This window comes from Mus musculus, chromosome 1, assembly GCF_000001635.26.
Source record: "Mus musculus strain C57BL/6J chromosome 1, GRCm38.p6 C57BL/6J".
Taxonomy (NCBI): Eukaryota; Metazoa; Chordata; class Mammalia; order Rodentia; family Muridae; genus Mus; species Mus musculus.
Window position 1 is genome coordinate 161,759,319 of NC_000067.6, and position 24,425 is coordinate 161,783,743.

The 24,425-nt window shown below is 41.6% G+C and overlaps 1 protein-coding gene and 1 long non-coding RNA gene across 3 annotated transcripts in view; both read right to left on the minus strand.

Annotated features, from left to right (window-relative positions):
* Positions 1-3,082: 3,082 nt before the first annotated feature.
* On the minus strand, positions 3,083-8,184 carry Gm31869. The gene is made up of 3 exons (XR_373651.2): positions 7,827-8,184; positions 3,672-3,926; positions 3,083-3,208 (listed from the first exon to the last, which is right to left on the minus strand). It is a non-coding gene; the product is annotated as a predicted gene, 31869 (long non-coding RNA).
* Positions 8,185-21,372: 13,188 nt separating this feature from the next.
* Fasl (Fas ligand (TNF superfamily, member 6)) overlaps positions 21,373-24,425 on the minus strand; it is a 7,805-nt gene continuing 4,752 nt past the window's right edge. For both annotated transcript variants that reach the window (NM_001205243.1, NM_010177.4), the window contains 2 exons: positions 23,630-23,686; positions 21,373-22,652 (listed from right to left, as the gene is read on the minus strand). In NM_001205243.1, the coding sequence (NP_001192172.1) occupies positions 23,633-23,686 (54 nt within the window). In that variant the 3' untranslated portion in view covers positions 21,373-22,652; positions 23,630-23,632. The remainder of the gene's footprint in view (positions 22,653-23,629; positions 23,687-24,425) is intronic.

Below are 24,425 nucleotides of genomic sequence, written 5' to 3' on the forward strand. Positions count from 1 at the left end.
ATGGGCACTCAGACACAAGCTCACATATTTGCACACACAAAAAATGAAAAGCTCTCTATCTACAAAATAGCAAAAGGACAAGGAAAAGAAAGGAGAGGAGGGAGAGAGAACAAAATACAGCAAAAGAAAATGCTTGAGTTTTATCTTAGAAATTCAAGAGGAAAACTTAGCAGATGCCTCTTGGAAATCATGACAGTAAAAGCAGGAACATTAGCCCATTCCTCAGACAGTCAAAAAGTACGTATCAAACCTCAAAATAGAAACTGAGAGTGTTTCACAACTATATTAAACCTGAACATGTTTTAGTCATTTTTAAAAATACTGTTAGATATATGCCTACCCCGTAACTTGGAAGTCCCACTTTTAGATATTTGTTCAAGACTAATGAATGTCTATGTTCATAAGTACTTATACACAAGCATTCATAGCAACCTTCCCATGGCAATAAAAAACCAGGAACAATCCAAGTTTCAAGAATGTAGAATTGAAGAGAGGTTGTTCTGATGTATTCATACACTGGAAATAAAAGGAACGGATTTCAGCTGTAGAGATCAACATGAGTGATGTGTTAGCAGAGAAAAGACAAGCCCAGGCCAAAGTGATGTACACTATCCTAAGTCAGTCAAGCCCAGGCCAAAGTGATGTACACTATCCTAAGTCAGTCAAGCCCAGGCCAAAGTGATGTACACTATCCTAAGTCAGTCAAGCCCAGGCCAAAGTGATGTACACTATCCTAAGTCAGTCAAGCCCAGGCCAAAGTGATGTACACTATCCTAAGTCAGTCAAGCCCAGGCCAAAGTGATGTACACTATCCTAAGTCAGTCAAGCCCAGGCCAAAGTGATGTACACTATCCTAAGTCAGTCAAGCCCAGGCCAAAGTGATGTACACTATCCTAAGTCAGTCAAGCCCAGGCCAAAGTGATGTACACTATCCTAAGTCAGTCAAGCCCAGGCCAAAGTGATGTACACTATCCTAAGTCAGTCAAGCCCAGGCCAAAGTGATGTACACTATCCTAAGTCAGTCAAGGGTGATCTGCGTGAATAACTAGCTGGAGACCAGGGTGAGGGGATTTGTATGAGAGTGATGGGAAAACTCACTTCTTGGGATCAAAGGCTTTTAAACATGTAAAATCTTCCTTCTTTATTGTAGGTAAATTACACAAGAAGAGACAGACAGACAAAGAAGAAAAAGATACTACAGATAGGCTTTGTTGGCCATCAGTTTGTGCATGAACAAATGGATAACAAACATTATTGATTCGTGCATGGTATGATAGAATAAGGACAGGAGAGAATAAGGCAGACACTTAGTGCATTAGATGGCCTCTCTTAGAAGATGGGCTGGGAACAAAGGGTGAGAGAGATGAGCACACCAGTGAGGAGTTGCCCCCCAAGGAACAGGAGCAGTGTGTGCAGTCACATGGTGGTTCCCTTGTGGCTGGGAGTGCAGGGGAAGCCTGCATCTGACAAGCTTGGGGAGGCAGGCAAGATGGGAGGACACAGAGCAAGCTGGCCAATGGGGTCTAGAGGATGGATGCTCTTAGCCTTGGAATAAGGGAACATAATACATTGGAGTGGCAAGATCGCATTGATGTCTTAAAGAGCTCATCCTGATGCTGGCGTGAAATGGAATGAAGGGACCCAAGTTTTTTGTGACGTGGTTTCTCTCTTAATAGCTATCAACCTACTTAAGATTGGATTTAATTTTTCAGTGGTGCATATCAATCATACTCTACCACTTCAATCTTACAGTCTTGAGTGGGGGATGGAAAACAAGGACCGTTCTCTACTCATTGAAATGGGTGGGGCTTTCACTGGCCATTTAATTCTATTTCTTAATCCGAAGAGAGAATCACTCAGCGACTCTCAAACTGATGGAGCTTGAATAGTAATGCTTCTAGAGGGGTTTTCAAAGAAGTAGGATAAGAAAGGCATTATCCTCACAGCCTGGCCCCTGCAGTGATTCACCCAGAATCAGGTGGTAGAGGATGAGGAGAGGCCAGGCAAGAGGACAAGGTACAGACACACAGCCAGAACACCTTCAGAGGCATTTCACAAGTGCCTTAAGCATAAAACACTAAGGTAAGCAAAGAAGGAAAAGCGTTTTCTCAAACACCCTCCCCCACACCTCGTTTGCCTCACCTCACAAATGGCAGGCAGCTCAGTCTTTAGGGCTCACCTGGAAAACACCCATCATGATCTAAGCTGAGGGGCCCAGATACCCATCTATCCTGTGCATCAAAGACAGCAAACCTCTGTGCACTCATAGGAACAATGGATGAAGCCCACCCCCACGGGGTTGCCTGATTAAACAAAAAGTAAAAGTTGACAAGTAAGGGGAAAATGGTGACAAGGCTCAGAAGTCTTCTATCTGCAGTGGAAATCGGTGCTCAGCAGACCTGAGGTGGGGAAACACCGTCCAAGGGGAGAGATCAAAAGAAAAGGCTCCAGCTGTTCGGTGTGCCCCAGCCTGTCAGCTCACTTAGAAACCATAGCTGAGCAAGGGAATGCCCACCTCCCACTCAGGGGAAGAGTTTTACCTGCTAAGAAGCAGAGGGTTCCCACCAGTCTTTACAGCACTTACTTGTTTAGAAATAATGGTGAAGAAACAACATTGAAGTGGAATGAAGCAGGGAAAGAACCAGGTAGCGCCACAGGAGAGCCGGAGTTCCACACCTCTGCGAAAAAATTGCTGTTCTCCAGATCTGCTAACCCAGGGCCTTGCTCATTTGAATCTGGTCTTGCTGAGACGCTCTGAATCCAATTGAATGAAGGCCCCATGTCAGCCATTGTTTTTACCACTAAAGTCGTCTCCTTCTCTCTGTGCCTCCTTTTGTTTCATATATGCATAGATACCTTTTAGTTTAAATATTTCACCAAAGAAAATAATCTGAAGCCTTATTATTGTTTCTCACACATACAGAACATAGAAAAAGAAAATTTGTCTCTTAAGCCACAAGACTCTGATAGAGCATTTAAACTCAGACCTAGAATAGATTAAGGCAGAAATAAATGCTGGACACTGATTGTACATGATCAACAGTAATCATCACACTGTTTGTTTCAAAATGTAATATATGAATTTCCATTTATTTATCTATCTATTTTTTGGTTTTTCTGAGGCACAACAGGCTGTCCTGCTCTTCACTGTCCAGACGTGTCCATTTCAGGTTATTTCTCTCCATGGAAGTCACACTGTCTGCTTATTCTAGGACACAAAAGACAGACAGGCACTTCAGCTCAGGGCCTTTCACTGGAATTCTTTCCTAGAATTCAGCTTGACACAGAAGGGGACAACAGCAAGGATACAACAGAAATCCACACAGATTCTTTACATGTGGGTATATGTAGGTGTGTCACTTGGCACGATTAAGTAACAGGATTGAGCTGGGCATGGTGGCACTCTCCTGTAACCCAAGTTTTACAAAGGCCAAGGCCGGTAAATCGTGAGCAGGAGACTAGCCTAGGCAGATCAATAAAATAGTGCCTCAAAAAAGTAAATAGGCCTATCATGGACCTCAAGACATTGGACCAGCATGTGGGAGGCCGGGGTTTGATCCTCAGTCCCTCAAAGTTAACCAATCAACCAATCAACCAATCACACGTGTCCTCTTAGGGAAAAGTATTTTGTTCATATTCTCTATTAAATATATCGAATTCCTAATACTCACCACATATAGGGCACAAGCCAATTGTCTGGATTATATTCTCCTTGAAAAGTAAACACAGCCACCAACCACGTGGAAGTATTTCAGGACTCCAGGGAGCATCCTCTGCTTATGAAATGCCTGGTTTGGAATTTAGTGGGATTTTCTACATTGAGGGGACAGAATCTAGGATTTTGTTTGGTTTTGTTGTCTTTCTCTTTCTGTTCTGGATTGGATGAAGAGCACAGTATACATAGATGACTGGGTAGAAAAAGAAATCTATCAAAATAAATAGAACAGAAAACATACTCTTTAAAAAAATGTCTTCTGGACACAGTAGGACAGCTGCACATATGAACTCACAGTCGTTGTGACAGCATGGACAAGACCTGTGCAAGCCCAGGCTAGACCAAATCATATCATAAAGCAGGGAGTTGGATATAAAGTGTCCCCACCCTCTAGCTATGGGGTTATCAACAATTTTTAGCTGCTGTGACAGAGAACATTAGTTAAGATGTAGCATGTGATAACTCAACCATGCTTCAATGGAAGGCTACACATCCAAGAATATTTGAACAGCACGAATTAGCTGTGTTGGGGGGTGGGGAGGGTGGAGACACAAAGTTGGTTGAGTAAGGAGCAGGATGTGGCCCCGGAAAGAACTGGGGGAGGGATGATGAATACAATCAAAAAACACTGTACAAAATTCTCAAAAGAATTAATAAATATATGTAATTGTTTTTAATTGACAAGATTCATATTAAGCTACTGTGTAGAATTTGGTGTTTTAAATACATGTTCACTGCAGAATGGCCAAATTAACCATGTTTTCTATCCAATGCCTAATAAGATGATGATGGCTTATCTATCTGACTTCTCCAATAATCTTGGATGCCTTCCTACTTTTGCATAATCTCTCCTAACTATTGTAAAATAGCAGCAGGGCATGTTGGCATGAATCATCTCTCACCCCATGTCTGTTTACCACATTGGTCTAAGCCTTCCCAACTCATCACCTTCGGTCATCATGAAAACTCTTTAAACCTCAACCAAAGCCCACTCTTAGAACCACAGTTCCCTGGCCAGAGGCATCTCATTTCAAGGAGGGCTCACATGAAAGCTACCACAGACTCTTTTTATACAGGGATCGAAGGAAAGTTTATCTTCCAATATAGAATGAGAGCTCTGAATGACAGACTGGGATGGGAGCTCAAGACCTTCGGGATGAGTGTGATAAGTGACAATTCCTAGTTTTGGGTAAACAGTGCCTGTTTGCCCGTAGTGACATCTTGGATGGGAACTTACAGTATACTTAGAAGGAGCAGCAAATGGTTACTAAGAGCTATGGAGGCTGGGGCAGTGGCACACTGTGACCACATTTCTCTGCTTTGGATAGATAGACAGACAGACAGACAGACAGACAGACCCCTAACCTATGAATAGCCTGAGTGATTCTAAGGTGGGAAATCCACCAAGTTTCTCTCGTTTCTTCTCCTGATGCAAAGTCTAAACTGCAGAAGTTGAAAGATGGCACATACATCTTAGTGTTTGGAAGCATTTATACATTTGACTCACTACAAAAATACTTCTTCCTTCTGGGTCCAGGTTAAACCGGGAAGACGGGGCTAATGTTGGAGGAGCAATCTCTTAAAAGTACAGTAGTCTGCCAACCCTCTGGCCCATCTCTCTGAACAGTGCTACACTCTCTCTCTTTTCTGCGCATGATGGGCATGTCTTCCTTGTAAGAACAATATAGGATGAAGAACAATTTCTTGGTTTTTTTTTCCTTAGTGACCAAATATCAAAGGTTGTTTGAGTTGAAAAGTCACATCATTGACCAAAATAATATTTCAAAATGATTTGTTGACTTACACCGTGTTGTCTAAGCTTCTCTGTCTATCAAATACTTGCTCAGTTCTGAAGACAGAAGGGCCAGTCTGTTGGTTCTTTAACAGTGCAAGAGCAGTACAGTTCTTGGGCCTTCATTAAAATATCTCTGCCAAGTCCATCATATCCCTCCTTCTTTCCAGGGAGTCTTCACCCACACCCCCAATCCAGAAAGAGAGTACCACCTTGTACCACAGGGAATTCTACTCTATAACCCAGCTCAGGGCTAGTTGGGAAGATTATATAGTACTTAGCAAGGCCAGGGCTGCCTTGGTTCTAAATGGGATGTGGTTTGCCCAAGGTCACGGTGTTAATCAAAGCTTACCCTTGAATGGTCCCCATGTCAGCACCTATCTTTAAACTGTTTAGTGAGTAGATTCACTTTCTATTCTAGTAACCCATTACAGAGAACAATAATCCAAGAGTATAGCTACAAAGGAAGCAATTCTTCAGTCCAGTTGGAATCCTGGGTTTATAAAAGACAAGAGTAGCTGGCCATCAGTTCTGAGTAAATTTGAGGAAGGATGAGGCTCTAGGAGAGTGGAGAAGGGACTGTATTACCTTGTCTCCTAGATCTTAGTATCCACAGTTGGATCCTCAACAAGCAGGATCAGCTTCACCTGGGAGATTACTAGAAATGCCGAGCCATGGGCCCAATCAATGGATTTCTGAGTCTGAAGCTGCTTTCTAGTGACATTCCCAGGGGAAATGTCTGAGGTTCACTGCCTTGGAAATAGCACACCGAGTGAAAGTTCATTGCTATCACCTACGTTATGGACAAGGGATATTTGATGAGCAAAAAAGTCAAGAAAGCCCTTCAGGGTTCCCTTCTACTAAAGACCCAGGACCTGATATCATGAGCGATAATAGGAAATTTCTAGGTTAATATTTCAGGTCACTTAAAAATTCAGAAGTACATCTCTGTCCTGACAGAAATGCATAGTCACTTCCTAAAACACCTTGTAAAATTAAACACATTCCAAGGGTAGTGTTTAGAATTAGCTAGGTGTGTGTTTTGTTGACACAAAACCAGCCAGCACAGTATTTTAACCGCACAGATTCTAACATCAATGCTTCTGACTGGAGAAAGTCCCTGAGATTTGTAAAGATGAATCCACAGTCAAAATTGTCATTTGAATAGTCTGGCTTGAGGCGGGGCATGTGTTGCTGGAGTGGAGCCCTAACCTGCAGTCTGTGCCTAAGAACCTCCTCATTCAACTCTGCTAGAGGCTGCCGCACCGGCCAGCTTCCTGCGCTGGCTTCCAGAGCTTGTTTGTCAGAGTTCACAGAGCACCTGCTGTCTACCTCTGTCAGAGAGAGCCTCCACCTCCCACAGTCACCACTAGCTGTGCATCTTTCTCCCCCTTCTCATGATTATTGAGGCTGAATATACCTTTGCCAGCCCTGCAATCTGAGCACTATCAAAAAAACAGCTCGTGGTATGGATTCAGTGCATGTTATCTTGAATGGCAGAACCAATATTTGTCCTTAGTACAATATTCTTAGTACAAACGATGTGTCTCTAATTCCATTTCCATATGGCAGTGAGTGACCCTGAGGCTTACTTCTGATTTTCCTTCAAGAAATTATTTCTTACAGTGACAATCCTCAGAAAAAAGAAAGAAAGGGAGAGAGGGATAGGATAGAAGGAGAGAGAGAGAGAGAGAGAGAGAGAGAGAGAGAGAGAGGAAGGAAGGAAGGAAGGAAGGAAGGAAGGAAGGAAGGAAGGATTTTAGTAACCAAAGGTCTTGGGTGTTCCTTACTTAATAGCTTTGTAGTTAATTTGTTTGTTTGTTTTACTTTAGCCCAAGCTTATTATCATAGAAACCACACAGGATTTTTCACTCAGTACCAGTGTTATGAGATTATTTTGTTTAGTGTGAGTTCCCATGGCTCTTTGTAGTTCTTTTCACCTTACTGAGAGGAAACTACCGCACAGGAAGAGCTGGCCACACAGTGAGTCAGTGATCAGACAGGCTTCCTGTGAGTGAGGTGGGTGCTAGTGTGATGCAGCCACGCCCACCCCTGACGTCATCGGCACCTTTCCACACTTGGCCTCTGCAAAAAAAAAAAAAAAAAAAAAAAAAAGCCTGCAAGGGCTCAGCTGCTCTTCTTTACCTGTCCTGTCAGCTGACCCTGTCTGTGTTCTAGGCCAACTCACGCAACAACTTTCAGGAAAAAAAAGTGAAGGCAAAAGCTTAACGTGAAAATTGTAAACAAAACCAAGCATCATTGGAACATAAGAGAACAAAAATTATAACTGCATGCTTTAAAAACAAAACCTTATCATACCACAAATACCACGAAATGTAGATTCGGAGCAGGGAGGAACTCCAAAGCTTCTTTCCTGGCTCGCAGTGACGGCATTCTAGACTTCTTTTCTCTTTTCATTTCCTGTCTATATTTTGAAATAGTCTGTCCTTATCTCTCACTCCCTAACCTCAGAATCACTTCCTAATCCTAAATACTAATTCTCCATCTACGCCCTCTTACTGAAACTATCTCGTAGAACCCCGAGGTCTGCGTCACCTGGTCGCATGGCTCCTACTCCCCCCTCAGGCGGCTGGCCTCTCTTCAGCCCCAGGCATTCTCATCATGACACTTCCTTCTCAGAATTCTGTCTGACCTTTGCATGAAAGTGGCTATACCGTCGTCACAACTCTCCAGCTGCATACACTAATCTTTCTCTTTCGCGGACTTTAGTCCATTATCTTGCCGGATCTGCTATAATCCAAGGTTCAGTCCTCAACCTCCTGCTTTTTCCACTTAATGCCCCCCCCATCTTTTCTCAAAGCTTCAAACACACAGGTAAACTGTAACCACATATTTTTTTTTTACTTTTTTATTAATCATTTTATTCATTTATATTTCAAATGATATCCACCTTTCCGGTTACCCCTCCACAACCCCCACATCCCATCCCTCCCTCCCCCTCCCCTTTGCCTCTATAAAGGTGCTCCTCCACCCATTTACTCACTCCTTCCTCACCCTCTAGCATCCCCCTACACTGGAGCATCAAGCCCCCTTTCCCACTGATGTCAGATAAGGTCATCCTCTGCTACATATATAGCCAGGGTCCTGGCTCCCTCATATATATATACTCTTTGGTTGGTGGTTTAGTCCCTGGGAGTTCTGAGAGGTCCAGTTAGTTGATACTGTTCTTCTTATGGGGTTGCAATTCCCTTCAGCTCCTTCCCCTAACTCCTCCATTGAGGTTCCTGTGCTCAGTCTGATGGTTGACCGTGAGTATCTGCATCTGTATTAGTCAGATGCGGGTAGAACCTCTCAGGGGACAGCCATGTCAGGCTCTTGTCAGCAAGTGCTTCTTGGCATCAGCAATAGTGTAGGTAGGGATTTGGTGTCTGCAGATGGGATGAATCCCTAGGTGGGGCGGTCTCTGGATGGCCTTTGCTTCAGTCTCTGTTCCAATTTTTGCCCCTATCTTCCCTTTAGATAGGAAAATTTCTGGATTAAAATTTTTGAGATGTATGGGTGGCCCCATCCCTCAACTAGGGGCTGTGCCTATCTACTGGAGGTGTTCTCTACAGGTTCTGTCTCCCTTTAGTTGGGTATTTTGGCTAAAGTCAACACCATTGGCTCCTGGGAGCCTCTCAATTCCCTAGAGTCTGGGACTTTCTAATGGCTACCCCCAGTTCCCCATCCCCTGCTGCTACATGTTTCTATTCAATTTCACATCATCTGCCAGTGCTTTCAGTTTAACCTGCATTAATTATATATTATATACATATATATTATATATTACATACATAATCAAACACATACACACACACATATGTTAAAAATCACTCCTGGGTAAGATTTCCTTCTTAAAGAGAAATCTAACAACTAACATAAACACTCAGTCACCATGAATTTGGAGTTACGCTTGCTTTTCCGTTCACATTAGCAGTGAGCTTCTGAAGTGCAAAGTCAACACAGGGCAAGGCTTGCATCCTGCATGTTGATTTCATGCTTGAGACAGGTATGGTAATTCAGATTATTTTTTAAACCTGTGAAGAATAACCGATAGATAGATAATGAGGCCTTTGATGTTGCGGTCTTTATAGTCTGCTTCCACAAGCATGAATCCCTGAGAATAGAATACATTGAGGAAACTTAAAATGCAAGATGCTTAGATAAAAATTGTAAAGCTCTAAGATCTTTATAAAGAAACAAAACTTTAGCAAGCTGACTAATCTGGAATTCCAACCTCAGGCCTTCCGACAACTGAACTTCTGAAAAGTCCCCATTAGCTCGGTTGGAAGTGTTGCTCAAATTTCACAGGTGAAATGTCAGCCACCAATACCAGCATCCTGCCTGTGACCCTCTGAGGACCCCACCCTCCAGAACATACTTCTAATGATTGTCACTGTGAACTGGTGATGAGTAACATTCATATGTTTTAAAAGATAAAGCAAATATAAGTGAATAATTTTCCCTGAAAACACCAGTTTCCCACCACTGATAACAGAAGACATAATTTCACTGTCGCAGTCAAGGTTTTACAGTCCACTAAAAGGCAAGGTGACCAATACCAAAAAAGCTACACCAGATCCCTGGAAGTGCTTCATTTCCAGAACATTGCAGGGTAGGGGTGAGGGGGGAAGGACCATTGTGTGATGCCAATCTCATCATTATGTTGGTTGATGGGGTTCAAGGTTTGTTCCTTTCTTTGTCTTTTCAGATGCAAAACTCTCTGGTGAGCCTGGATGTTTTGTAGGCAGATCCATCATGGTAGTCCCCTTCCTGAACAGCCTTACCCTGTGAGCTGCTCAGCTATAATGTTGAAGCAATGGCTGCTGAACATGCTGTGGTTAGTAGGTATTAGAATGGCCACCACTAGAAACTGTGTGCTAAATTACTGCAGGTTTCCTTTCCCCTACTGCCTATGCAATTGCCTTCCTCCCTTCCACATTGTCACCTCACATCTCTTACCTGAAAATCTCCCAGTAGACTTAGCCACACCAAATACTTTGAAATTTTTTGTAAGATTTACTCAATGTCTTTCTCAATTCAACATGCTTTAAAAAGATATATTTTCAATGAGCTAGGAAAGAGGGTACCACTCTAGGGTTTGTAATAACAAATGTTCCACCTGGGGTGAGGAATGGGGTCGCCCACCCATCACAAAAATATTAACCCAGAGTTGCTCCTGTCTAAAGGAAATGCAGGGACAACGAGTGGAGCAGAGACTGAAGGAAAGGCCAACCAGAGACTGCACCATCTAGGGATCCATCCCATCTACAGACACCAAATCCAGACACTGTTGCTAATGCCTCAAGGCTCTTGCTGACAGGAGCCTGGTATAGCTGTCTCCTGAGAGGCTCCCCCAGAGCCTGACCAATACAGATGTTGGCGCTTACAGCCAACTGAGCAAGGGAACCCCAATGGAGGAGTTAGGGGAAGGGCTGAAGGAGCTGAAGAGGTTTGCAACACCATAGAAAGAACAACAATATCAACCAACCAGACCTGCCAGTGCTCCTAGGGGCTAAAACACCAACCAAAGAGCACACATGAAGGGACCCATGACTCCAGCTGCATATGTAGCAGAGGATGGCCTTATCTGGCACCAATGGGAGGGGAGGCCCTTGGTCCTGCGGAGGCTCGATGCCCCAGTGTAGGGGGATGCTAGAGCCATGAGGCAGGAGTGGGTAGGTGGGAGGGAGCACCCTCATAGAAGCAGGGGGGCGGGGAGGGGATAAGGGGCTTGCGGAGGGGATACTGGGAAGAGGGACATTAGAAATGTAAATAAATAAAATATCCAATAAACAAAACAAAACAAAACAAAACAAATGTTTGCACTTTTGACCACAGAGCAGAGAAGTTAACGGGAGATGGTGACAGCACTAGCCAGGATGGTGGTGGATTGGGGTCTTATTACTGATAGCCAGGGGCTTCTGGAAAACACCTGGAGCACTGAGTCACCTGCAGCTGCTTTGGTGCTTTGAAGCGAGTCAAGAAGGAAAGGGCCTGAGGAGGTGCCTGACTCTGACTTCTTTCTCCACCCCATCCCCCACCATCACCCTCTGAAGCCTCTGAACCTGGTGAGCGCAGTAGAGCAGGCAAGGAAGAGCAGAGGGATGAAAAGTCTGGACCTGAAGGCAAAGGGGGTGAGAAATGGCTGGCCCCCTGCTAACAGCTGGTGAGGACCAGCGCCTCACCTAACAGCTAATGTTTAATTACACATTTGTAACCTCGGCAAACTGAAGTCCCAGCTCCTGAGGAAGCAGAACTAGATGGTCTGAGGTCAAGGACACGGAAGGCATACTCAGGAAAATAAGAAAATCTAAGAGTTTAAGTCTAGAATATGTTGAATAAGAGGTTCCTGTAAAGTGACCTATGAAGATATGATTTTTATGGGATTCCCAAGTGTGTGAACGAGTGTATCTCTGATTCTTGTGCTTTCTCTTGAAACCTTTTTGTTTGTGTGTTTGTTTGCCTTGTCCAGCTTTGATGTGACAGTTTTTGTTATATATTTTATTTTGTTATTTTTTAATGAATGAATGAATGAATGGAATGAAATAAGTAAATTAGTGAATGAATGAATGAAAACCTAGCCACTGTGATAAGGATTACCAACTGAGCTGTTATTTAAACCTTCTGGGAAAATCAGTTATCTCTAAGAGAGTGACACTGAGTCTATCAACCACTCCAGGACAGGCCTCGCCTTCTGGAGTAGCTGAGCTACGGATAATGAACCCAGCAGCTGTTTTGTGTGTGCTTTTATTTGATTGAGGTTTTATGCTTTTGTTTGTTTTTTTCTTGGGTTGGATATTTTGATGTTCTGATTTTGTTGTTATATTGACTTTTTGTTTAATAATAAAAATAAAGCTACAAAAAAAACTTAATAAAAACATTAAGAACCAAACAAAATCTATATGAACACTTCCCCCAAAGGGGAGAAAAACATATAAATAAATGTTGAACCATTATACCGAATTCTCCTTGAAACAAGGAAAGTGCACAAGGGAAGGGGAGACTAAGTCGCTGTTGTGTCAAAGCAGCAAAGATGCAAAGATGATGCTGATGTGTTCAGTTTTGTGCTCTGAAAGGCTAGTTCATTTCCTCTACCACATCGTATCCATGCAGATTTTAAAGGCATTGTGGGGCTAAAAAACAGCAACAATTCTATATTGGAAAAAAAAAAACATAGTTATAAAATGAGGTGAGTCTAAGAATGAGTGGAAAGGCGCTATAGAAGGGGAAAGATGTATTTTTTTAAAACTTAAACACTCCCAACACACATGCAGTAGAGGACTTCCAGGTCTGTGTTCATTCAGAGATGATGCACCTAACCCTCAAGGGACTGAAGGTCCCAGGGAATTTAGAGGTCTGGTTGAGTTGGGTGTGGGGCATCCATGTGGAGATGGGGTGGGGTAGGGAGAAGGTGTGGGGTGTGGAGCAGTCGGAGGGTGGATGGGGAGGGGCGGGAATGGAATATGGAGTGTAAAAAATGAATTACAAATAAAATAAAATTAAAACAAAAAACAAGAAAAACCCCAAAACTTAAACATGTCTACATGGAAAAAAACTAACAGACAGATGACACACTGGAAGGAAATATCTGAAACACATATAACAGAGGCTATATGCTCTATTAACATGCAAAGAGTTGTACCATTGAAGAAGACACAATGGCCTATTTTTTTAAAAGATCAAATTATATTGGCTAATTCACCAGAAAAACCAAAAATAGAAATCCAAATTTTCTGAAATATTTGTGAAGTGTAAATTCTAATTCCAATTTTACCTGGCAGTTTCAATTTCTTCTTTTTTACTATAATGAAACAGAATAGGGAAGAAACACTCTCAGGTGGTGGATGTAACAGTATGAACTGATACAACGTTTTAAATAATAATTTGACAAACATATCAGAAGTTGGGAGTCGACAGTATGTGCTTAGTCCTTTTAATTCTTTCTTTCCTAGGGAAAGACTAGCAGAAATATGGACACATAAACATAATCACTGCAGCAGTTTTTGAGAGAACAAAATTTTGAGAACAACCTAAGTACCTTTAGGGAAATGACAGATGGTGTGAAGACCTGTGTAGTCTTTAAGATGAAGGAAGCTATGTTTGCATGGAGAAGAGATTTTTTTTTATTGTTTTACTTAATCTTTGAACCAGAAGAAAAACAGTTATGGATCTAATTGGAGAAACAGATATATAGAAAAATAAGTCTAGGAAATAATTATGGTAAGTGGTATAAAGGAAACAGAGAAAGGGTAGGCGTAATCCTTGATTCATTTCTTTCCAACACCTAATCATCAGACATGAAAGCCCCGCTCTCAAAATATGTACCAACATTTTCCATTTCTCTTCCATTCCACATCGATGACTCTTCCTGAAGCTTTCCCTAGTCCTATCAATAAAGTTGAAACTTCTCACCCCAGCTTCCAGAGCCCCGCTCAACTGTAACCCTGCTTACTTCTCCACCATCCATCTCTTGACATCCCCAGGAGTCCAGTGACATCATTCTTTATTCTATTCACCCTACACATGAAGCGCACTCTTGTTTTAGATCCATCATCTAGTGGCTTTCAGTGAGAAGAGAGGAGAAAGACACCTCCAGTGGGGAGTCTGGAAATCAGGACAGATGTTTGATGTCCCAATGACAAGGTGGAAGCACTGCTACTTAATCCTCAGGGATGCTCCTCAAAGCACAAAGCATATTGCCATGTGCTGTACAGTCCCCCGCCATAATGTATTGTTTGATCCAAAATGCCAAAAAAAAAAAAAGAAAACAGGTCCAAAAATGGCTGTTCCTGCTCTCTAGAATGATCACTACCTAGTGATTATATTGCTATGTTATCTTTTTATGATATCTTATAACTCTGTTATTGTGGTAGGAAGGGAATACAGCAACTCCTGCAAGCATTCTCCCCCCTCAGTTACATCTTCATCCCTGAACTGTCTTTTTAAATGATACTCTGTTATAATCACTAGCATATACTAACTGTATAAATGCATCCATATCATTCATTTTGACTGTGTTCACATACAGCCTCGTTATCTTTCTCCTTCAGAGTCTTTTCTCTAATGCCATCGTCTAGTCTCTTGTTAGTTTATTTCTATTTTAATTCTCAAAATAGAGCTTATTGTTGCCTAACCATTTCTGGGATTACGTGTTTATTTTCTTGTTTAGTTTTTTTTTTAAAACACAGCTTTGGAACCCCATTTAAGGATAAGTTTCATAAGAACGAATGAGACTTTGTGGGTGTACTTAGTGGTAAGAATACTTGCCTAGCAAATGCACTGGGCTGGGTTTGCTCCCCAGGACCCAAGATACAAATTAATAAAAGAATAATCATTATTATGTTCGCCATTCCACCCTCCAAACAATGCTTGACTCCTAGCATGTACTTAACAAATAGTCGTTAAATAACTGAATACTGATAATTATAATGAGGACAGAAGGCAAACTGATATGTGGCTAACAGTCTTCAGATCTGACAAGCCTAGTCTTGAGTTCTAACTGATACTCCATGGCCATTGAGAAGTTATCACTTCTCTGCTTTCTCACAAGCTGGAGTCAGTAATGTTTGGCTAAGGGGGTTGTTATGGGTATGACCTGACCTAAATATAGGCACTTTCTATAACTCTTGCTTAAAGGGAAGCAATGCAATCTTGCTATGTACATACATCATGATTTGAGGGCCATAATAAGCCTTGTGGTAAATGTTATATCACTCTTCAATTAAAAGTTGATCTACTTAACCACTCAGTGAACCATAAACACAAATTTGGCTTTAAGGCAGAAAAAGCATTCCTAATCAAGCATGGATCTATTGTGTGCTCACCTCGACTCCTGGTTACATTCTCTGCTAGAAACAGAAGCAATCTTCATATTCATTGGACAGGTTGGAAAAGCTGGCTGGCCAGCCTAGTCAGCAACAAGGCCCAAGAGCACAACTCTAAAGGGAGCTTCAGCAGAATCAAGCCTTGCTGGTTTCTTCTTTTCATCACCCTATCCAGACCTCTGCAGAAGTCTTCTGAATTTCGTAGAAACCAGAATAAGGCCACCTAAACGACGCAAAAAGGATGCTGAGGTTGAGATAATTCTTCCATTCCAGCTCACACTTCAGAGTTCTGTTTAACACCTCTGTCTCTTTCTCACCATCTAAAGAGTGTTGTCTCTTCTCAATGAATCTAAGGTCACTTCAGTCTAGACTTTAATCTCTTTGGGGAAGATCTAGCATATTATCCATTTACTTGAGGCTAGAGATAGTCTCTTTATAGCTCCATGAACCTCCTTCCAAAAAAAAAAAATGTATGCATTTTCTTCTACAGATTGGAAGTGGAGCAAGAACAGAGTTGGGTTGGAGCAGGATGGAGGATAAGCTCTAGAACAAACAAACCCAAAAGATCTATCCATGCCATTAAAAGCCTTGGAAACTCCAACAAGTAGCTGTTGTCTCATTGGCTAGGGTTCTTGTCTTGCATGCCTTACGTATTTGAACACTTTAAAACTTGATACCATCGTCGTGTCTCTTACCAAAACTTCACATAGTCTTTGAAGTGGTTCGTTCACCCACAGAAAGTGGGGCTGCAACATGAGAACGAAGAGGTTCTAGTCCCTCTATGACAGGCTGCTACTGGAAAGAGGGGGATCCCCTTGGCAGCTCACATCTCCTGAAGTGATCCCAAGTTTAATGAAGGAGGCAGCTATCAAGGGTAGCACTAAGCTTAAATGTCCCGTTATTGAAATTAAATATTTAAATGTCATCTCTTAAAATTGTATTTCAGAATGAAAAGACACAGTCATCAAGATGGCTAATCATATCTGCAGGAAAAGGAATACAGCTTTAGGTTGTCATGGTAAGCAAAATAAACCAGACTCAGAAAGTCAAATAGACAACTATAATGTTTTATTTCAGATTGAGGACAAAGACTTAAATATATGTACACACTTATGAATAGAAAACAGAAGGAGCTAAGGGGACCGGCAGGAAAGGAGAGAGAGGAACATAAGATGGTAACTGGAAATTAATATAAGTGAAGTACATGATATGAATCTATGAATATGTTATGAGTACCATTATTTATATGCTAATTAAAATGTGGCTAATCATAGTAGACTTTGTATATAATGAACACATAAGATATCCAATATCTCAATTATGAGTAAAGAATCTGAATAAGCCAGTTGCTCTTATATGTATAATGACATACTTAAAGTAAAAACAAATAATAAAATGATTTTAAAGACTATGGTTAATATGAAATAGTATTCTTTTACTTTCACACTTCAGAAGATTATTTTTCTGTCTGTTTCTTATAACAGGTAGTTTGTATAGTTGATGAGATTTTCTTATATGGGTCTTATGAAAATATTAATGAGCAAGAAATCTTAGTTGTCTCTGTACACGTGTGTATAAGCACATGCTCTGTGTGTGTGTTTGTGTGTGCACGTGCACGTATGATGTGTATATAGGCACATATGTCACAACACATGTGTGGAGGTCAGAAGACAACTTAATAGAGTCAGTTTCCTCTTCCCACGTTTATGTGCTTTCTGGAGAATTGACCTGAGGTCACTAGGTTTGCAAGTGCCTTTGCCTGCCAAACCATCTCACCTGTTGAGGAATTTATCTAAGCGTGGTGATCAGGAAACTTACTGAGAAATACAACAGCGCCACAGCTCCTCCTCCAGCAGCCTTTCCAAGGCCTGAAGGATTCCTTTTCATGTCAGCAACAGCATTTCTATAGAGGACCAAGAAAAGGAATTTCACAACGTCCGTGGGACTTACTTAAAGTCACATAGAGTTAAGCAAGTGGCCGTGGCTGAACTCACCCAGGCCTTCTCAGCCCGAATTCAATCCCTTTCCTTTTTTCCTCAGGACAACTGAGTTGCGAGAGACAGCAGAGTGTTGGCTCTGGGAGTCCAGATAGAAGCGGAGAGTCCATAGTTCTCGGGAAGAATCTAGAGAAAATCCATGGCCACCTCTGGGACCCTGGGATCTCTATGTATAGGATGACCCTAACTCTGTTCTCTATTGCTACATCACAATACCACAGCTTAAATAGTTTACAAGGTGACAAATGAAGGACATGTAAGGGCTAGGAAGTCTATGGGCGTCATGTGGGTTTAACTGTGGGCAGGACAGAGTGACAGCATTTGATGATTGTCTTTGAACTGGTCCATAACTTAGCAGAAAGCGAGAGGACCAGAACATGTGTTTAAAAAAAGCAAAGCCAAAAAACATAGTGGGCAGATTACTAGCCTAGTTATTAATAAAATAAGATCAATACACTCAAGAGGGCTCTGCTTTATGACCTAGTCACCTCTTAATAGGTCCCACATCCCCAAACTATCACTTCAAGGATTAAGTTTACAATATATGAATCTATATTATGCTAGACTAAAACCTAATGACTTTCCATCTTAAGGATCGGAACTGGCAGCTTCTCTGCTTGAGATGCTCTGCCCTGGGCATCTGTATGTCCTGCTTTTCATCCTTTCAATAGCCATTCTCCCACACTCCCTGCCATTTTACCTAATTTTCTTCATGACACTACCTCATGGCATTAAATATGTTTGCTTTCTTCTGGAGAACAGAAACTCATGTAACCCAGACTGACCTCAAACCTGCAATCCATCTATCTACCTTAGTCTGATAAGTACAGGAACAACAGGTATGTACCTATATATTTTTTATTATTTTTTATTGCCTGCTTTCCACTTTGCCAATGAAATATACTCCATAAGGGACTCTATTATTGTATCCTCTAGGCAAGTGTCTTTTATATGGCAGACATTAAAAAAAAAAAAGACACTTGCTAACTTCCAGGCAAGATATTCCCACTAGTGTAGTAGTGGCTTTTCTTATAAGTGCGACAAACACCTCATCAATTGAATTTGAGACTTGCTCCACTGGAGGGAAGTCATGTCTGGTATAATCTGGTCAAAAAAAAAATCCTTGCTGGTGGGAAATCACCACTCTAGCAGGGGAACTTGGATATTGTGGTCTAGCTAAATGTTCATAGCAGCAAGTGTCTTGTAACTATTCATATCTTATCCATAGACAAATGTTGCTCTCATCCTTAATCAGAGAAGACCCCCCCCCCTTTTTGATGAATTGTATTGAGTGCAGAGACTCAGGTATACAAAGTGAGGAGAACAAGTGATGGATAGGTACTTGGTCCTAACCAAGACATTTATGCCCTTAAGGCTCAGAGAACATTATGAAAGAGGAACTAGGAAGAATGTAAAGGCCAGAAGTTAGGAAGAAGGGCTCCAAAATGTTATCATCTGGTAAGACATGGCCACTTGCAATCACAGACTCACAATAGCTGCAGATGTTTGCACTGGGGCTGCACAAGAATAGGCCCATTAATGAAAGTCAAACACAAGGCCGGGCGTGATGGTGCATGCCTTTAATCCCAGCACTTGAAAGGCAGAGGCAGGCGAATTTCTGAGTTCAAGGCCAGCCTGGTCTACAGAGTGAGTTCCAGAATAGCCAGGGCTACACAGAGAAACCCTGTCTTGAAACCCTCCCCCCAAATACATACTGTGTGCATCTCTCTCTCTCTCTCTCTCTCTCTCTCTCTCTCTCTCTCTCTCTCTCTCACACACACACACACACACACACACACACACACACCATTACTCTAAACCTTCAGTTTATACACATTGTTTATACACGTTGTTTTAGGGATGCCTTGAAGGCAAAATATTGCTTTACTGTGGGAGTGGCAAGTCCTCTGGGAGAGTGCTCACAGCTAGAATTCTAATGAGAGCCAGGAAACCTGCTATAATGGGCACTGTCCATTTATAGAGAATGAGGGTCTCATTGACAGTCCTAGACAACGTGAAGACTGGAGTATGTGTTTCACATCATTCTATAGAATTAGAAGAAAGGGTGACCCTATGGCTCCGAGGAAACCTCTGAATGGGACAGGATGAAAGTTGTATTGCCTTATTCTGAAGATGAAGTATGGAGAACTGTGTCACAGCAGACCCAAATGAGAAGGTCACAGTTGAGATGACACTCTGCTGCCTTCCAAATGAACTTTAAGAAACAAGATGCCTGCTTAGCCACTTATATAACTAAGTCTAGCAGGTTTCCAGGTGAATCCTTGGCAGTTCTCAGGTGGGCTCACTGCTGAGCCCATAAACAATGTGTTCTGCCTCTCTTTTTATTTCTAAATCACTCATGACCCATGACATTAGGGAAGAAAAGGATGAAATGTAGAAATTCTACCCAGGTACCTTTAAACACACACACACACACACACACACACACACACACACACACACACACACACAAAACCTCTGTACTTCTTCTGATAAGGACCAAAGGATGTCTAAGCCTTAGCCCATAAAGGCAAACATCTACTTTGGTTTTGAGGGGCCAGGTTTCCCCCTCCACTTCCCTCTTCTGAAAGGGTCTCAGATGAGGCACTCTTCTGATGATGGCCACAGAAGAGCTCTTTCCTGTGAAGCTGTGGTAAGTCAAAACCTACTTCAGAGAACACAAAGCCACCACTCTGAGGGGCTAAGAAAAAAATGGGTATGTGTGCTGTTAGATGTTAGAAAACAAAACCTCAAATTACTGAACAAGATGTGACTTCTGTGTAGGTCTGTGTTCAAGTTTGTTTTTAATCATCTTTTGTTACGAAACAATGGGTGATCCCATTTTCAACAAATACATTTAAAGTTGTTTTGGCTTTATCATTACTTACATTTTAAGTTAAAGAAAAATGGCTCAAGGTTTCTAAAGGTATTTTTACCATCTCTTCACTGTAATTAATACTATATTTGATCTTCACTGAAAGGCCAAGAATCAGAATACTTCAAGTGTAGTGAGCTATTACTATAACCCCAGAGTCACCTTAGAGTGATGGAAATGAGAGTAGTTTGATTGCTAAGTTATAACACACACCAGTTCCAAGATGCCTCCGCCCCATACTTACTTCTTCTTTGCTGCAGTATGATTATCTAGACATATCCATTGACCAAGAAAATAAAAATATCCAGAAAACTTCCCGTGACCCTCCGAGTTAGGCTTCTTTGATGTTGAGGTCAAAATATAAGGAAAAAAGATAAGGAGAGTTTTATCCCAGTGGCTGGAAAGACAAATCTACAACGAAAAGACCAAATTCTCTCAGACATTCTTCATGAAGGAACCAAACCACCCAAAGCAGTTGACAGCAGAATCTGAGGAAGAGCAGTTGAGGCCTTCCAACCTGAGCCTTTGGTTTTGTCCTTCAGTTCATTCAGGAAACTCTTGGCTCTGTTGTCTTGGGACTATCCCTTCTTCCTCCCCTATTTAATTCCTGGACATATCAGATACCTAGTGATATCATTCTTGTATCTAGTGTTATGGATTGGTGTATGTTTCTGTGTCTGTTTCCTTTTTAACTTTTCCTCCCACTTGTTACTTCAAACTCCCATTCTACACAAAGCTCTATTAAACATGCATATTAAAGAGGCCACACGCATGTTACACAGACATCAGCTCTTTTCTGCACATCAGAGGTCAACCAAAGACTACAAAGTGAGCTAAGAAAAAGGACAGGGACTCGACTCCAGCCTTTAATATGAAGCACATGTCCTTTCCACTTTGTCATAGCTCTGCTCCAGGAAAATATGAGCTGCCATCAAGTATATGAAAAGTTGGGTCCGCTTACCATTGGTCATAATGCTGATAAACAAAACTCAGGGTAAGGTGAAGTCCAGAGGAAAGAAACTAGACAGAAGAGAGGGGAAATCAACAAAGGTGGGAGAATTTGTTACACGGCTCAACTCACCTTTGCAAATTCTTCTCAGAATGCTCCGAAGTCATTATGAATGAAGAAGCCACGGAGAAAAGAAACAATAAGCACACCTCACTGATTTCCAAAGTCTATGTCCTTAAGGCATTTCTGTATTCTATAACATAATTTTATTTGTCTTTTCCTCATTAGGATGTTCAGAGCATAAATACTAGTTGTATTAAAGAAAAACAGCATCAGTAGCTGATAATAAAAGATTTTGAAGACTATTAGAGTTTATTGCCAAGAAACATTCAGATATCTAGCATCAAATGTAACAGGTTTCTAATATGTACTCCATAATGTACATATTTTATTTATATGACTCCTTAGAATCTGTTTGCTCTCATACATACAAACACACAGACATCATTGCACTGGAGGTATGCATGCTATGTAGAGAATGATTTGTGCCTCAAACATCCCTCTTACTTCTCCGTTAGGATCAAAGGTCGGCTCAGAAAACATTAGGTAACAGTAAAGATGGTGCCAATGAGACACTGTCTTTTTTTCAGTCTCTAGCTTATCAGTCAAATGAGCCTCCTTTCTCACCCTTGTATATTCATACCACAACTATGTCTCAAAAACGGCCTCTGTGAGGTAGTAAGTAGACCCACCCTGGAAGTGAGTGTAAAGGTGTCTTCTTCAATGGTTAAAATTCTCTTGGCCATTTAACATCAGACAGTTCTTTCTCTGTGCCTCTGCATTGTCACACAGCAGCCCAAAGCTTTATGTCCCTCAGTCACAGACCTCCTTCCATCTGGCTCATGATGCAGGCATTAAGGACCACTCCATGGACCTCGAGAAAATGAAGGATAGCTGACCTGTTGGACCTTGCGGTCATGAGGTCTTTGTGGCTCATGTAGTCTTAATTAATCTCAATAGGTCTTAAGAAGACTCTCATTCAAGACAATATTCCTGGTGCCCATGATAAAGAATAGTAGATCATTTTAAAATGCTTTTTCTTTTAAAGCTTATACAAGCCGAAAAAGGTCTTAGATTCCTCAAAATTGATCAGAGAGAGTTGAGATATGTTGACATATAAATGGTCAGCACTGGTAAGATTGAATACTGCCCCCAGGTAGCTGCTGTGGGCCCATATCTGTCCAGTAGTGCAGTAGTTCAACCTCTTCTCCTCCATTAGCACCAGATCCTCAGGATACTTAGAGTTCCTCATATAGACCTTGTGGTTTAGGGGCTGGTTGTTGCAAGACTGACCCCGGAAGTATACTTTGGAATACACGAAGTACAACCCAGTTTCGTTGATCACAAGGCCACCTTTCTTATACTTCACTCCAGAGATCAGAGCGGTTCCATATGTGTCTTCCCATTCCAGAGGGATGGACCTTGAGTGGGGGTTCCCTGTAATAGACCAGAGAGGAACGTTCAGGCAGAAAGGCTCACACACCTGACATGCATCCCTTAACTAAAGTTCTATACAGAATGACTTCTGATGAAAAAGTGGCTGAGGAGGTAAAACATGGTCCCCCACTGAGTTTCTTCAGCACGTTTGCCAAATTCCCCACCTCATTTTAATCATCCATATAAATGGGACAAAGTTAGTATGTGCCTCAGGTGAAACTCGGGGAAGATTATGAGGATAATTTCAGATCTCTGTAATAAACACTTTATAATTTAAACTAGTTCCTACACTTCTGGGCTTGGGGACTCTTCCATAAAAAAGGGGATCTCTGGAGTTCAACATCTGGACAAAGTCTCATGATTATGTGGTCCATCTCCTCATTTAGTTTGGATTCCTTGACCTCTTCTTTTGGGCTAATCTCCTTCCTTTGTATTCACATAGTATTAAATGTACCTACACACAGCAAGTACTCAATAAATGTTTGTGGATCCAGATGAACTTGTCTACAGTCTCCATGTGATTACAGGAGCTGGTAGACCTCTTAGTGTGATATTTATCCACATTTTTTATGTTTATTTTTCTACTGGAGGTGCTCATACCACATTACACCAAACCACTTCTTCACTTTATAATCTTAGTCTGAAAGCCCACAAATGCCAGAACTCTCTTCTTACTCAAAATAGTTCACCATTTCACCCTCTGGTGCTCCTCCTGTTGAACCTATGTCACAAATCCCCCTGCAGATTTTGGAATGGTTGAAAAGAGTATGCTTTGCATGGGCAAGACCAAATCATACATAATTCCATAGCATTAAGTTCTGTCAGACTAGGGTCATGAGATCCAAGAGATAAGGATGGTCTTGAGTGATAACTACAGTTGTCAGTAATACTTTCCAAGAGCTGCAATGGAAATTTAGCAGTTGGTCCACAGCTTTCCAAAGGCTTACTGTCCCCACCCACTCCTTCCAGACACAAACCTGTTAAATGGGCCACACTCCTCGGCTCTTTTTTTTCAGAGGGTGTACTGGGGTTGGCTGCATAACAGAGAGATAAAAGACATGTGAAAATTATTATGATAAAGGCAGACTATGATATATCTCGATAGGACTCTAAATCCCATCATTTAAATATAAGATTTTCAGAGCATAAGATGAAATATTCTAGTACATACTCATGGAGAAAATCTAAACTGGGGGACTCATAGAAGTGTGTATTTCAAAAACAGTTTAAAAAGACAAGATAGGGAAAGATATATATATATCATTGCAATAAAACAGTGAATACAAACATTGCTGCACAAGACTGCTATTTCTGTTATTCCATTTAGAACTTGCCTTGGCCCCTTTAGGTCAAAATTACTCCCCTAAATATATATGATCTGCAAAAAGATATTAGAAGCTGATTGACCATAGTGATGGAAGCAACCAATGTGCACCAAGGCTGACTGTTATCCTGATTCTGCTGGCTGATGAGAGTCTAGAAAAGATGACTGCTTCACCTTCTGGTTATCATCCTACAGTCTATTCCCAAACTGACTCTATTAAGGCCTCCTCACAGGTCATGAGGTTGCCCAGATTTTTAGTTCATCAGGTTGCCTTTGCCTTACCTCTCCTCCTCCATCACACTGAGCACTTGCACACAGCAGGAGTCCTATGACCTAGTTATGCCCCTTCTTCCCTGTCCCTGGGCCTTTCCTCATTCTGTCTGTAACACCCTCCAGATGAGATCCCGGTGTTAAATTCCTGTCAATTCTCTGAACACCATCTTCACTGC